The 13449-nt window shown below is 32.9% G+C and overlaps 2 protein-coding genes and 1 long non-coding RNA gene across 4 annotated transcripts in view; 2 read left to right on the top strand and 1 right to left on the bottom strand.

The window, feature by feature from the left end:
• Positions 1–259: 259 nt before the first annotated feature.
• Positions 260–2320, top strand: LOC145960052 (uncharacterized). Its single transcript, XM_083079324.1, has 4 exons — positions 260–1268; positions 1388–1756; positions 1886–2154; positions 2222–2320. The coding sequence occupies exons 1-4, from the start codon at positions 260–262 to the stop codon at positions 2318–2320; spliced, it is 1746 nt and encodes a 581-aa protein (XP_082935450.1).
• Positions 2321–7319: 4999 nt separating this feature from the next.
• Positions 7320–9167, bottom strand: LOC145960782 (uncharacterized). The gene is made up of 3 exons (XM_083080491.1): positions 8702–9167; positions 8281–8617; positions 7320–7963 (listed from the first exon to the last, which is right to left on the bottom strand). The coding sequence occupies exons 1-3, from the start codon at positions 8903–8905 to the stop codon at positions 7848–7850; spliced, it is 657 nt and encodes a 218-aa protein (XP_082936617.1). The 5' UTR covers positions 8906–9167; the 3' UTR covers positions 7320–7847.
• Positions 8946–13449, top strand: part of LOC145960788 (uncharacterized) — a 47068-nt gene continuing 42564 nt past the window's right edge. For both annotated transcript variants that reach the window (XR_014435466.1, XR_014435467.1), the window contains exons 1-2: positions 8946–9217; positions 9388–9448. This is a non-coding gene — a long non-coding RNA (uncharacterized LOC145960788). The remainder of the gene's footprint in view (positions 9218–9387; positions 9449–13449) is intronic.

Raw genomic sequence — 13449 nt, forward strand, 5'->3', positions numbered from 1 at the left:
CGGCAATTATAACTCCAAAGACTTATATCTCAAATATACTTGGTTTATAGTGAAGATAGTGCGAAATACTTATTAAATTCTCCTGCCGCATAATCCCATACACAACAATATTGGCGACGAGGATGGGATGCGCTGGATGTGCACAATATTGACGAATTACTCCGAAATTCTGCCCGAAGTCGTGCGCGCCATGTACACCGCAAATAGGGTGAGAACCTTCTAGAAGCTATACACGTGTGCCGGTTACTCTGATTCGGAAATGGCACAACCGCCGGCTCGTGAAGAGAGGCCAGCGATTCCCGGCTCCTTCGCAATCGAGGCTTTCGATCCATCAACCACTACATGGAAGCGATGGGTACAGCGCCTGCAGGGCGCATTCCTGATTTTCGGCATAAAAGATGACGCAAGAGTGCCTTATTTTTTACATTATGTGGGAGCCTCGGCGTTTGATGTCCTGTGCGACAGGCTGGATCCTGCTGACCCCTTCGTTCAACCTTACGACACGCTGGTGCTGAAACTTGAAGAATTCTACGCGCCAACACCGCTAGAAATAGCGGAAAACTACAGTTTTCACCAACGGAAACAATGCGAGGGAGAGTCAGTTCAACAATTCGTGGCGGCTCTCCATAAATTAAGCATCCACTGTAAATTCGAAGACTACTTAAAGACGGCTCTTCGCAATCAATTCGTCTTCGGATTATTGAACAAAAAGGCGCAGGCTCGTTTACTGGAGAGGAAGGACTTGGACTTCGACGATGCAGTAAAAACTGCCGTCACAATGGAGCTATCTGAGAAGAGTTCGATGCAGATGAAGGATGCCGGACCGTCCTCGACAAGTCTGGACCTATTGAAGGCGGGAAAAAAACCTCATAAGAAAAATTCTTCAGACAAGCGTTCCAAGGGTGATAAGTATAATAAGAACAATTATAACAATCATCAGTCTAATCTAAATTCAAAAATTCATTCGAAAAATAATAATAGTAATGTAAAGTGTTATCGTTGCGGTAAAGCACATTTAGCTAATAAGTGTTCTCTAAGCAGGGACGTACGTTGTCACAGCTGTGGGAAGCAGGGGCATCTAAGTACGGTTTGCTTTTCGAAGGGCTCTGCAAATCAATTACAAGAAATCCTGAGTTTAGAGTACGTAAATCACAGAGACAAATTCCTCGTTACGCTCCTGGTTAATGATAAACCGATGAAATTTGAGGTCGACAGCGGTGCTGCTGTCACGGTCATAAGTACACACGACGTCAACAAAGTCTTTCCAGGTGCGACAATACACAGTTACAATTAATTTCGTATTGCGGCCGTATTTTGCGAAGTAAAGGTTTCATAACAGTTAATGTCAAATATAAAAATAAATTTAAACAGCTTAACTTGTATATAGTCGGTAGTTCTAGAAAGCCGTTACTTGGTAGGGAATGGATTAGGCAGTTATCCGACGGATCTGAATTCTTAGTTTCAAGTGCGACAATTGATAATATTTCAATGCATGTTCCTAATAGCAAACTACAAGCTATTATTGAAAAATACAATAACACGCGACCCTCAGAATATACAGCAATAAAAGGAGTTCAAGCTAAAATTTCGCTGAAACCGGACGCAGTACCGGTGTTTGTAAGAACGCGTTCCGTGCCTTTCAAATTACTATCTCTCGTGGAACAGGAATTAGACAAATTAGAGAACGCGGGAATAATCGAGAAAGTCACGACATCTAAATGGGCTACCCCCATAGTTCCGATATTGAAAAAGAACGGTAACGTTCGAATATGCGGAGATTACAAAGTTACATTAAATTCTCAATTATTAGTCGATGACCACCCGTTTCCTACAATAGACGAATTATTCTCAAAATTTGCTAATGGAAAGAAATTTTCGAAATTAGACTTAGAACAGGCATATCTACAATTAGAAATCGCGCCGGAAGACCGCGAATTGCTAACAATCAGTACATGTAAAGGATTGTATAAAGTAAACAGATTGATGTACGGCATTGCGTCCGGACCGACCATATGGCAAAGAGAGATAGAAAATATCTTACAAGGTATTCCGGGCGTAGCGATTTTCTTTGACGATATAGTGATTACGGGAGAAACTAATATAATACATTTAACTAGATTAGAAGAAGTATTAGAAAGGCTAAATCGTTACAACGTACGTTTAAATGTTGATAAATCAACTTTCTTTTCGGATAGAGTTAACTATTGCGGATATGTTATAGATAAAAACGGTATTCATAAAGAAGAGCAGAAAATTGAGGCAATTCGACAAATGCCGCGACCGACAAACATTTCGGAAGTTCGAGCTTTCACGGGCATGATCAATTACTACGGGCGTTTTATACAAAATCTAAGTTCGATTCTATTTCCACTCAATAAGCTATTACGTAAAGATACTCCATTTATTTGGTCAAAAGAAGGCGAGGCAGCTTTTTGTAGCGCGAAAGAATCTTTTACGAGTAAACAGGTTTTAGTACACTTCGATTCTAGATTACCACTTGTATTAGCAACGGACGCTAGTTCGTATGGGGTAGGCACTGTCCTTTCCCATCGTTTTCCAAACGGAACAGAACGGGTTATCCAATACGCGTCGCAAACACTCTCAGAAACTCAGCGAAAGTATTCACAAATAAATAAGGAAGCATACGCAATTATTTTCGGAATAAAAAAATTTGTTCAATACTTATACGGAAAAAAATTTACCCTGGTTACAGACCATCGTCCGCTAATTCAAATATTTTCGCCTACTGCGAGTTTACCAATATACACGGCAATGCGCATGCAACATTACGCGATATTTTTACAAGGATTTAATTATGAAATACAATACCGGAAATCGGAAAAGCATGCAAACGCGGACTGCCTATCAAGACTTCCCGTTCCAACCCAAGAAGCCGCCGTCGACGTAGTCGACGCATTCCAAGTCGAAACCATAAATACGCTTCCGATTACAGCGGCCCAAATTGCTAGAGAAACAATCAAAGATACAGAACTAAAAGAGTTATTACAGACACTACAAACAGGAATTCAGATCAATAAGATAAAACGTTTTAATGTAGAACAAGCAGAATTTAGCTTACAGAACGGCGTCATTATGCGAGGACACAAAGTCATTATTCCGAAAGCGTTGCGTGCTAAAATTTTAAAGGAACTACACTCAGGCCATTTCGGAGTGGTGAAAATGAAAAGCTTAGCCCGCGGCTACTGTTGGTGGCAGGGGATCGATAAAGATATCGAGACTCTAGCCAAAAACTGTGCAAATTGCAATGCACACAAAAACAATCCGCCTAAAGTAGAAGTACATAATTGGCAGCCGACTTCAGCTCCGATGCAAAGAATTCACATTGACTTTGCGGGACCCTTTTTAGGAAAAATGTTTCTAATTCTAATTGACGCTTATTCCAAATGGCCTGAGGTACACATAATGTCAGATATTACTACTACGTCAACAATTGAAAAATGTAAACAAATTTTCGCTGCATATGGTCTGCCACAAGTCATTGTAACAGACAATGGAAGAACGTTTACCTCGCATGATTTTCAATTATTCTTGAAACAAAACGGCATTAGACACAAATTAACGTCCCCATATAACCCAGCGACAAACGGCCAAGCCGAACGCTTCGTACAAACCTTAAAACAATCATTGAAACGCATGAATTGTAATCCTAGAAACGTCAACGTTGCCTTAAATCAATTATTACTGCAATATAGATCAATGTCACACGCGTTCACAAACAAATCTCCAGCAGAGATGTTTCTAGGAAGAAAACTTTATACTAGACTAGATTTAATTCGTCCTATAGAGGAAAATAAAGCGAATAAAAATACAACAGGAAATTTGTTCGGAAACGACGAAAGAGTAGCTTGCCGAAATTACTCAGGGCGAGAAAAATGGAAATTCGGTAAAATTATCGAAAAGTTAGGAAAATTACATTACAAAATTAAACTAGATGATGATCGTTCCTGGACTAGACATGCTAACCAAATACGTCGTATTGGAGAAAACACTCCCATAGTAAATAATGCTCAAAATGATAATTTTTATTGGAGCGTACCAGAAACAGATGAAGAAGACCAGAACAATGATCCACCAGCAGAGAATATACAACCTCCGAACGAAATACAAATAGATGCCCCCGCTCCCCAACAAGCTGAACAACGCCAAGAAGCTGAACCGATTCAGCAAACACCGCGACGCTCTATTAGACCAAAAAGAAGGCCGAGATACTTGGCTGAATTTATAGCAAAATAGTTACATATAGATATATATCATCGTATACACATATTATATTCTAAAGACTGTTAATATTATTTTCAGTAGTATATTAGTAGTATTATATTTTTTACAAGAGAGGGTGTTGAGAGATACCTATTTTCATCTATACTTATAAGAGAAAAGAAATATCGATCCGTATTACGCGCGACGATCTACGGATATGCGCGCGTTGGAAACGCGAATACGGCGACTAACGTTAGCGCGCTCCGAACAGCGCTCGGCTCGCTCTCTTCTCTCGCGAGCCACGGCACAATACACATCTGCTCCGGCAATTGTAACTCCAAAGACTTATATCTCAAATATACTTGGTTTATAGTGAAGATAGTGCGAAATACTTATTAAATTCTCCTGCCGCATAATCCCATACACAACAGTTGCCATTACATTGAGGAAATCGATCCCCATATTTCACGATACATCGCGAAAGCAATTTTCCAGTTTAGCTGTAGTAATCAGCGCAGCTGTAATATCTTTGCATATTCTTCTTTAAACAGTAGTGCATTGTTTAAAAAGTCGAAGTTAGAAGCAACAGAATGTGTACGTGAAAATGATAAATATTTCTCCCAGCTTAAACTTCTTAGTTTACTAGAGCGAAAATATTTTCTGTTAATTTAGTAATAATAATTATCAATTAGAATTAATTAAACGTGGAAGTGACAAACGCTTCAACTTGTATCGTTATAACGGAAATGTATAATTTCTGTGTAAAATTAATTAAAGTCGTAGTTTAAATGAGTAGTCCTGCCTTGTGCCATTACATTACGGAAATCGGTCCCCATATTTCACGATACATCGCAAAAGCAATTTTTCAATTTAGCTATAGTAGCTATAGTAATATGCGCAGCTGTAATATCTTTGTATATTCTTCTTTAAACAGTAGTACATTGTCTAAAAAGTCGAAGTAAGAAGCAACAGAGTGTGTACGTGAAAATGATAAATATTTCTTCCAGCTTAAACTTCTTAGTTTACTAGAGCCTCGAAAATATTTTTAGTTAATTTAGTAATAATAATTATCAATTAGAATCAAGAGACACGGTAGTGTCTTGCGTCGAGTTCATCTCTCTAGCAAGACGCGCGCCGTGTCTCTTTACGCGAGACGGGAAATTGAGACCAGTTCAGATTATTTCATATTATTATATTACGATAACCGCTGAACGGATCGAGCTCTTATTAGGCTTAATCGATAGCTTATGTTCGAATTATATGTATAGTAAAAGTATCTTTATTTTTACTCTACGAGCTGTAGAAGTGGAAATATCGTGATATATAATTCTAAAATCGTGAAAATACGATTAAGAAACGTCCACGTCGTGGTCGTCATCAAACAATATATATAGAACAAAATTTGGCGTACGACTGCCGTTGTCGACACCAGATGGCGATAGATCTGGCGTACGACTGTCGCAGCGACAGTGTCGCTGTCGATAATATATACACGTATTAACACACGTACGCAACACATGTTATAACAAGTGCTTTAGTGTGCCTTGTACGGTGCAAATGTTTGTCGGAATTGACTGTAAGTAAGTTAATAATTAATTAATCGCGTTTAATACAAATACAGGTGAGTTTTATTGTTTGTGTCAATCTTTTTATCATGCGGGAGATTACCGACTGCATAATAAATTGATCGGTACATAAATTAAATGTGTCAATTATTTAGATCGATCGTATCGAAGACCCGAATATAATGTAATGTATATAATAATAATAATAATAGCATTCATACTATATAATTTCGGCTTTTAATTTGTTTTAATAGTATATTGTATACATTATATTTGGGTTTTCGATATATAAGGTCGATCCAAATAATTGACATTTATGTACCGATCAATTTATTATGTAGTCGGTAATCTCCCGCATGATAAAAAGATTGACACAAGCAATAAAACTCACCCTGTATATGTAAAATGAAAATATCTATGTATTTCGACATGTATACAAGTTCATGTATTAAAGCATTTCACACACTCACACACACACACACACACACACACACACACACACACACACACACACACACATACACACACACACACATACAGGGTGTCCCAGGGGTATTTTAATAGTTCCAGGCAAATATCTCAAAAAATATGGAAGATACGGAAAAATGTTTCAAACAAAAAGTTGTTTGGCTCAAAGGAGGACAGATGATGAACATAATCATTTGTAATGCCATTTTATTTGCTTTGCTTTAGCTACTATGGAATGATGCAGCAGGAAATGGAAAAGAACCAGAAATAAAATGGTTTGTGATAGCATTATCATGCACCAGAATATTTACATTAAATGAATAATCAATAAACAATAATTATAAAAAGACTGTTTTATTTTACATCATAACAGCAAACTTGAACAGACTCAAAAAAAAAATCATTCCTTTTTCAGAATCTATATTACGCAGGTATACATTAAGCAGGTACAATATTATTATTATTGTACAATATTTTATATTAAGATAATGTTTATGTCTTTAATTTATAACTTTATATAAACTTTATATAATTTTATATATATTATTTATCTTTAATTTATAACTTTATATAAACTATTTGTATTGCTGAACGTGCATAAGTAAGGTTTTGCATTAAAAAGAAAACTAAAATACAAAATTAAGAAACTTTAAATTAATATAAAATTAAGTATATACTCGCTATAATAAACACAGCCAATGCTATTTGTTACTTATGCACGTTCAGCAACACAAATATAAAATCAAATATATATAAAAAAAGACTAATTTTTAAAGATATGAGAATAAAGTCATATAAAAAAAGTAAAAGTGCTACATATTTTTAAAGACATAATAAACTTTATCTTGACATAAAATTAACTGTATAATCACATTAATCCGGTACAATATTGTTATTATTGTACAATATTTTATATTAAGATAACGTTTGTTTTTAATTTATAACTTTATATAAACTATTTGTGTTGCTGAACGTGCATAAGTAAGATAGACTTTGCATTAAAAAGAAAATTAAAATACAAAACTAAGAAACTTTAAATTAATATAAAATTAAGTATATACTCAGTATACTCGCTATAATAGACACAGCCAATGCTGCTTGTTACTTATGCACGTTCAGCAACACAAATATAAAATCATATACATATAAAAAAAAGATTAATTTTTAAAGATATAAGAATAAAGTCATATAAAAAAAGTAAAAGTGCTACATATTTTTAAAGACATAATAAACTTTATCTTAACATAAAATTAACTGTATAATTGTTATTATTGTACAATATTTTATATTAAGATAACGTTTATGTTTTTAATTTATAACTTTATATAAACTATTTGTGTTGCTTTATATAAACTATTTGTGTTGCTGAACGTGCATAAGTAAGATAGACTTTGCATTAAAAAGAAAACTAAAATACAAAACTAAGAAACTTTAAATTAATATAAAATAAAGTCATAAAAAGGTAAAAGTGCTACATATTTTTAAAGAAATAATGACGGGTTACTTCTTTCGCCTAAAACAAATAGAAAATAATAAATTATAATATAATTTTTATATAATAAAATAAAAAATGTTTTATTTAATTTTGTCTTTTTATCCTCTTCTCGGATTTCCCCAATGATAATGAGCGGAAGACAGCCTATATAAGAATTTCATAAAACGCTCGTGTTGTACTCGCGCCCCACTCTCGCGAGTCCCTCTTGGTCTTCCTAGAATTATTAGATAATGTATGATATAAACTACGTTCCAATATTCACTGCCAGTACTGAAAATCTATAGTGTACGTGACATAAATTATAGATTTTTAGTACTGACAGTGGCTGCGTTCCAATATTTACTGTTAGTATTGAAAGTTTATATACATGTTTCCTTCACGCAGAGTAAGGGAAACGTAAAAGTATAGATATAGTGCCTATAGTGCCATAGCTATACTTCAATATTTCCCTTGCCCCGCGGGAGGGGTTTAGGAACGGATTAATGACGGGCACTGTACAGTGTAAAGATTTAAAATATTTTTATGTCTTACTTTCGATATTTCTTTGATCAGCGGTTCCGGGACGAACTGCTTCCGTTTCAGGACGAACCGCTTCGGTTCCGGGACGAACCGCTTCGATTCTGGGACGAACCGATCTCTGGATTTCGGTTCCGGTTGCCGGACGATTGATCCGGTTGGACTGATGAGTCGCCGAACGATCGTCCGGTAGATGACTGACCGCAGGACGATCGATCCGGTTGGACTGATGAGTCGCCGAACGATCGTCCGGTAGATGATCGGCCGCAGGACGATTACGTACTGGACGATCGTCCGGCGACAGTTTGTCCACCTCTATCGAAAATTCATCGATAAAGTCTTCCATAATAATCTGAAATTTTGTATAAAAAAATATTAATATACATAATTATTTTATAAATATAAAAAGCTTATTGTAATATCACGAATTACTTACATCGTGTTCTTTCTCTGCCGTCACGTGCTTCTTGTTCGCCGCCATGATTGATATTGGTTTATGGGCTGCGTTCGCAAGGCGATCAAAATATCGATCAAAATAATCCGTGCGCTGTAATTGGCCAATCTTCTTCGCCGCCATGATTGATATTGGCTTATGGGCTGCGTTCGCAACACGATCAAAATATCGATCAAAATAATCCATGCGCTGTAATTGGCCAATTACTTTTTCGTATTCTTCATATGGTGCGTTTGGCAAAACAAATCGGAGATGTTAGAGTGTTCTGTTATCATTCTATCTTTGTTACTTACGAAAAATGAACAAAGATAGAATGAGGTAACAGATAGCACTTCGACGCCTCGGATTTGTTTTGTCGAACGCAGCAATTATGTTACGCGATCACAGCAATGTTTGTTTCTTGATCGATTGTTAGTTGCGTATCAAGAGATACGATAGTGTCTTGTATGGTTTACATATGTGAATATTTTAATAATTAACTAGGATTTTGAATAACAGGTATATTGTTATTTATGAATTTTAATTAATATTTTTTAATTAGCACTTTTTTATCATAAACAGAATGTTTTGTATCAATTTCATATTATGAAAAAATAGATATATTTATTAAAAATATTCCATTAATGTATATTTTATTATGGTATATAATTTTGTAAAATTTATTTCAGAATCATCTGTTTTGCAAAGAGAAATTTAGGAAGGCCTCGTGCAATAAAAAATTTAGAAGAGGTTAGTTATTTGTATTAAACAATTTAATTAATCAACTGTTTGGTTCGCGTATAGATTAATAATTAATAATGGATTAGTTATATAGAATGTCTCATTTTAAACAATCTACTGAAATATGTAATACAGAATATATTAAATTTAAACAATGTATCCTGTTTTTTAATCAAAATATTTTTGCTGCAATCTTAAACACATTATATAAATAAAATAATTACAAGAGAACAAACAAGAGAATAACTTTTTGCGCAGCTATATAATATGATATTTTTGCATATAAATAATTAATAAGAGTGAATACTAGGATTGCGCAACAATATAACATAATGTAAGAGTGAATATTAGAGCTGCGCAGCAACATAACATAATGTAAGAGTTTGTGATTATATGATAAATAATTAATAAGAGTGAATACTAGGATTGCGCAACAACATAACATAATGTAAGAGTGAATATTAGAGCTGCGCAGTAATATAACATAACATAATGTAAGAGTGAATATTAGGGCTGCGCAGCAACATAACATAATGTAAGAATGAATAATCTTCTGCGAGTCACATAATTATGATTATATAGTATTTCTGCAATCATAAAAGTTTATATATTTGCTGCAATTAGCCAAGAATGATTATAGAAATATCATATAATCATAATTATATGGCTACACAGAAGATTATATTCTCTCATATTATGTTACATATTATGTTCTATCACATTATTTATTATTATGACTATGCTGCAAATAAAAATAATTATTATTAATAAATAATACAATAATAATATAACATAATGTGAGGAAGAATTTTCTGCGTAGTTACATAATTATGATTATATAGTATTTCTGCAATCATAGAAGTTTATATATTTGTTGCGTAGCTAAGAATGATTGTAGAAATATCATATAATCATAATTATATGGCTATACAGAAGATTATTTACTCTCGCATTATATTATATTATTTATGTAAAAGTTTATATATTTGCAGCATAGTCATAATAATAAATAATGCAACAATAATATAACATAATGTGAGAGAGAGAATCTTCTGCGTAGCCACATAATTGATTATATAGTATTTCTGCAATCATAGAAGTTTATATATTTGCTGCGTAGTCAAGAATGATTGTAGAAACATCATATAATCATAATTATATGGCTATGCAGAAGATTATTTTCTCTCATTATGTTACATTACATTATTTATTAATATGATATTTATTACTTTTATGTAAATAAAAGTAATTATTATTAATAATAGAAAGAGAGAAAAGCTTATCTGTTTAGGAACATTTTCTTCAGATATGTCCATATTTTCCATGTTTATTTAAACTTTTTCAATAACTTTATACAACAATTTATTATTAATAATCAACAATAATAATTTGACATGTAGGGTTATGTCAATTATTATTGCCGCTACTATTTCGAGATGTCTCCAACTATATTTCCCTATATGGATGCTTAGAACGAATTTTATTGGTGAATCATTTTTGCTTCTTAGTAGAATAAAGAATGATAATTATATGATCAAAACTATCCTTGGTTAATAAAAAACTGATGTGCAAAAGATGAGACCGACAACTATGTTATTATTATCGAAAAAAGTGTAACAACCGATCCGAGCTCGGTGAAATGCATATTCCCTCCGTCTTTTGCCAACCGTAGATTGGCAGCAGTCGGGAGTAAAAATATTTCACAAAATATACATTTATTGATAATTTTATCTTAATACTTTTATGCACAGAATAATGAGACAGATTGGTGTAAAGAAAACATAGTTGCTTTAAAAAAAATATACAATTGCATATTACAAATTGCATTTTTTTTTAAAAGCTAAATATGTGTTCTTTATATCTATCAATTTGTCTCATTCTGTGCAAAATACTAGAACTGTGTCAAAATACTTTAAAGGTTTATTGTAACTTAAAAAATTCTTAATAAAAAAATATTTTATTATAGTGTTTTGGAAAGCTTTCGAGATAAGCTATAAGAATATATGCAATGAAAAATAGTAAGCTGTATTTAAGAAATTAGTTAAAGATGACCTTCACATGACTTTCAAATAACTCTCCAAGGTCAAATCAATGGTATAATTTTATGGCTCTCTTCGAAACCATACAATTTTTGTCTAAATTTGAGATTATCTTAAGATTTCATTCAACAATCAAGTGGTACTATACGATAATTTCATTGGTTGAATGGAATCTTAAGACGATCTTCAATATAAGATCTAATTATTATGAATATTGGCCATAGTGGTAGGCCATAGTAACATGGATATTGTTAATTGTAATATTTAACTATGAGCTTGTTATAATGTACTATGAATTTGCAATATAAAACGTGTAAAACGTATATATTTATATGTATGTTTTTAACTTAATAAATAAATAATTATGTTAAAAATTTTCTGTTATTTATATTTTATATAATCTTTTCATTTTTACAGGTGCAGAAAATTATAAAAAATATAAAAATTTATCGGCTGTTCTGGCGCTGTATAAAAGCTGCCGTAAGCGCTGAATTAAATTGTCAGCTGCAATAGCGCTGAATTCTGGCTTGCCTTAGGCGCCTTATTAAAAAAATTAATTTTGTGTATATTAAACAAAAATTATAGCTATTATAGGTATATCATAGTATTACAGTAAGAGATACGATAGTATCTTGTGTTAAGTTTAGATTCTTTAAAGCGATTTTTCTAAACAGAATATATATATATATATATATATATATATATATATATATATACAGGGTGTTTCATTTTAATCCGACCAGTCGAATATCTCGAAAACCAAGCCCGGGAGAGAAAAATATTTCAGACAAAAGTTGTTTGGTTTCAAGGGGGCCATAAGATGGTATCATTGGTTTGACCTTGAAGAGTCATTTGAAGGTCACGTGAAGGTCACTTCAATTTTTTTAAATGGAACACCCTATATATTTTTGCACACTCTTGTAGCTTATCTCGAGAGCTTTCCAAAACACTATCATTAAGTACCTTTTCGTTAAGTACTTTTTGAGTTATGAGGGTTGAAATAATTTCTTAATTTTACATAAACCGTAAAATATCTTGTAAAATATTCACTTTTCGATTATCTTACCTTAATACTTTTATGTACAAAATAATGAGAGGAATCAATTGGTGTAAAAAAAACACATAGTTGTTTTTAAGAAAAAATATGGAATTGTTAATTGCAAATTACATATTTTTTCTTCAAAACAACTATGTGTTTTCTTTACACCAATTGATTCCTCTCATTATTTTGTACGTAAAAGTATTAAGGTAAGATAATCGAAAAATGAATATTTTACTAGATATTTTACGGTTTATGTAGAATTAAGAAATTATTTCAAGCCTCATAACTCAAAAAGTACTTAACGAAAAGGTACTTAATTATAGTGTTTTGGAAAGCTCTCGATGTCAGCTACAAGAATGTGCAAAAATATATAGGGTATTCCATTTAAGAAATTTAAGGTGACCTTTATGTGACCTTCAAATGACTGTTCAAGGTCAAATCATTGTCACCATCTTATGGCCCCCTCGAAACCAAACAACTTTTGTCTAAAATATTTTTCTCTCCCAGGCTTGGTTTTCGAGATATTCGACTGGTCGGATTAAAATGAAACACCCTGTATATATATACATATATATACAATATGTCTGTAAAGAAAAATAAGAATATAGACCTATTACCTAGAGAAAAAAATATAATTTTTCGAGGTGAATGGTTAACTGACATGCATATGGAATATTTTAATCGTCTTTTAGAAAACTATTCAGAATATAGACCTGTCGAAACATGGCGGATACAATGTCTTGATACGATTCAGCGTGTGCCAGAAGACAAAAAACATATACAAATATTCCATAGTTCGTCAGGTTTACATGATGGACATTGGGTATGCAGTTATTATGACAGAAAGAATATATTTATTTATGATTCGTTAAATACTAAAAAATTACATAAGCATCATGAAAAATTTTTGAGACGTTTATTTCCGACAT

The sequence above is a fragment of the Camponotus vicinus genome, unplaced genomic scaffold (assembly GCF_025532165.1).
Source record: "Camponotus vicinus isolate PSW18456_S1 unplaced genomic scaffold, iyCamVici1.0 SCAF_10, whole genome shotgun sequence".
NCBI lineage: Eukaryota > Metazoa > Arthropoda > Insecta > Hymenoptera > Formicidae > Camponotus > Camponotus vicinus.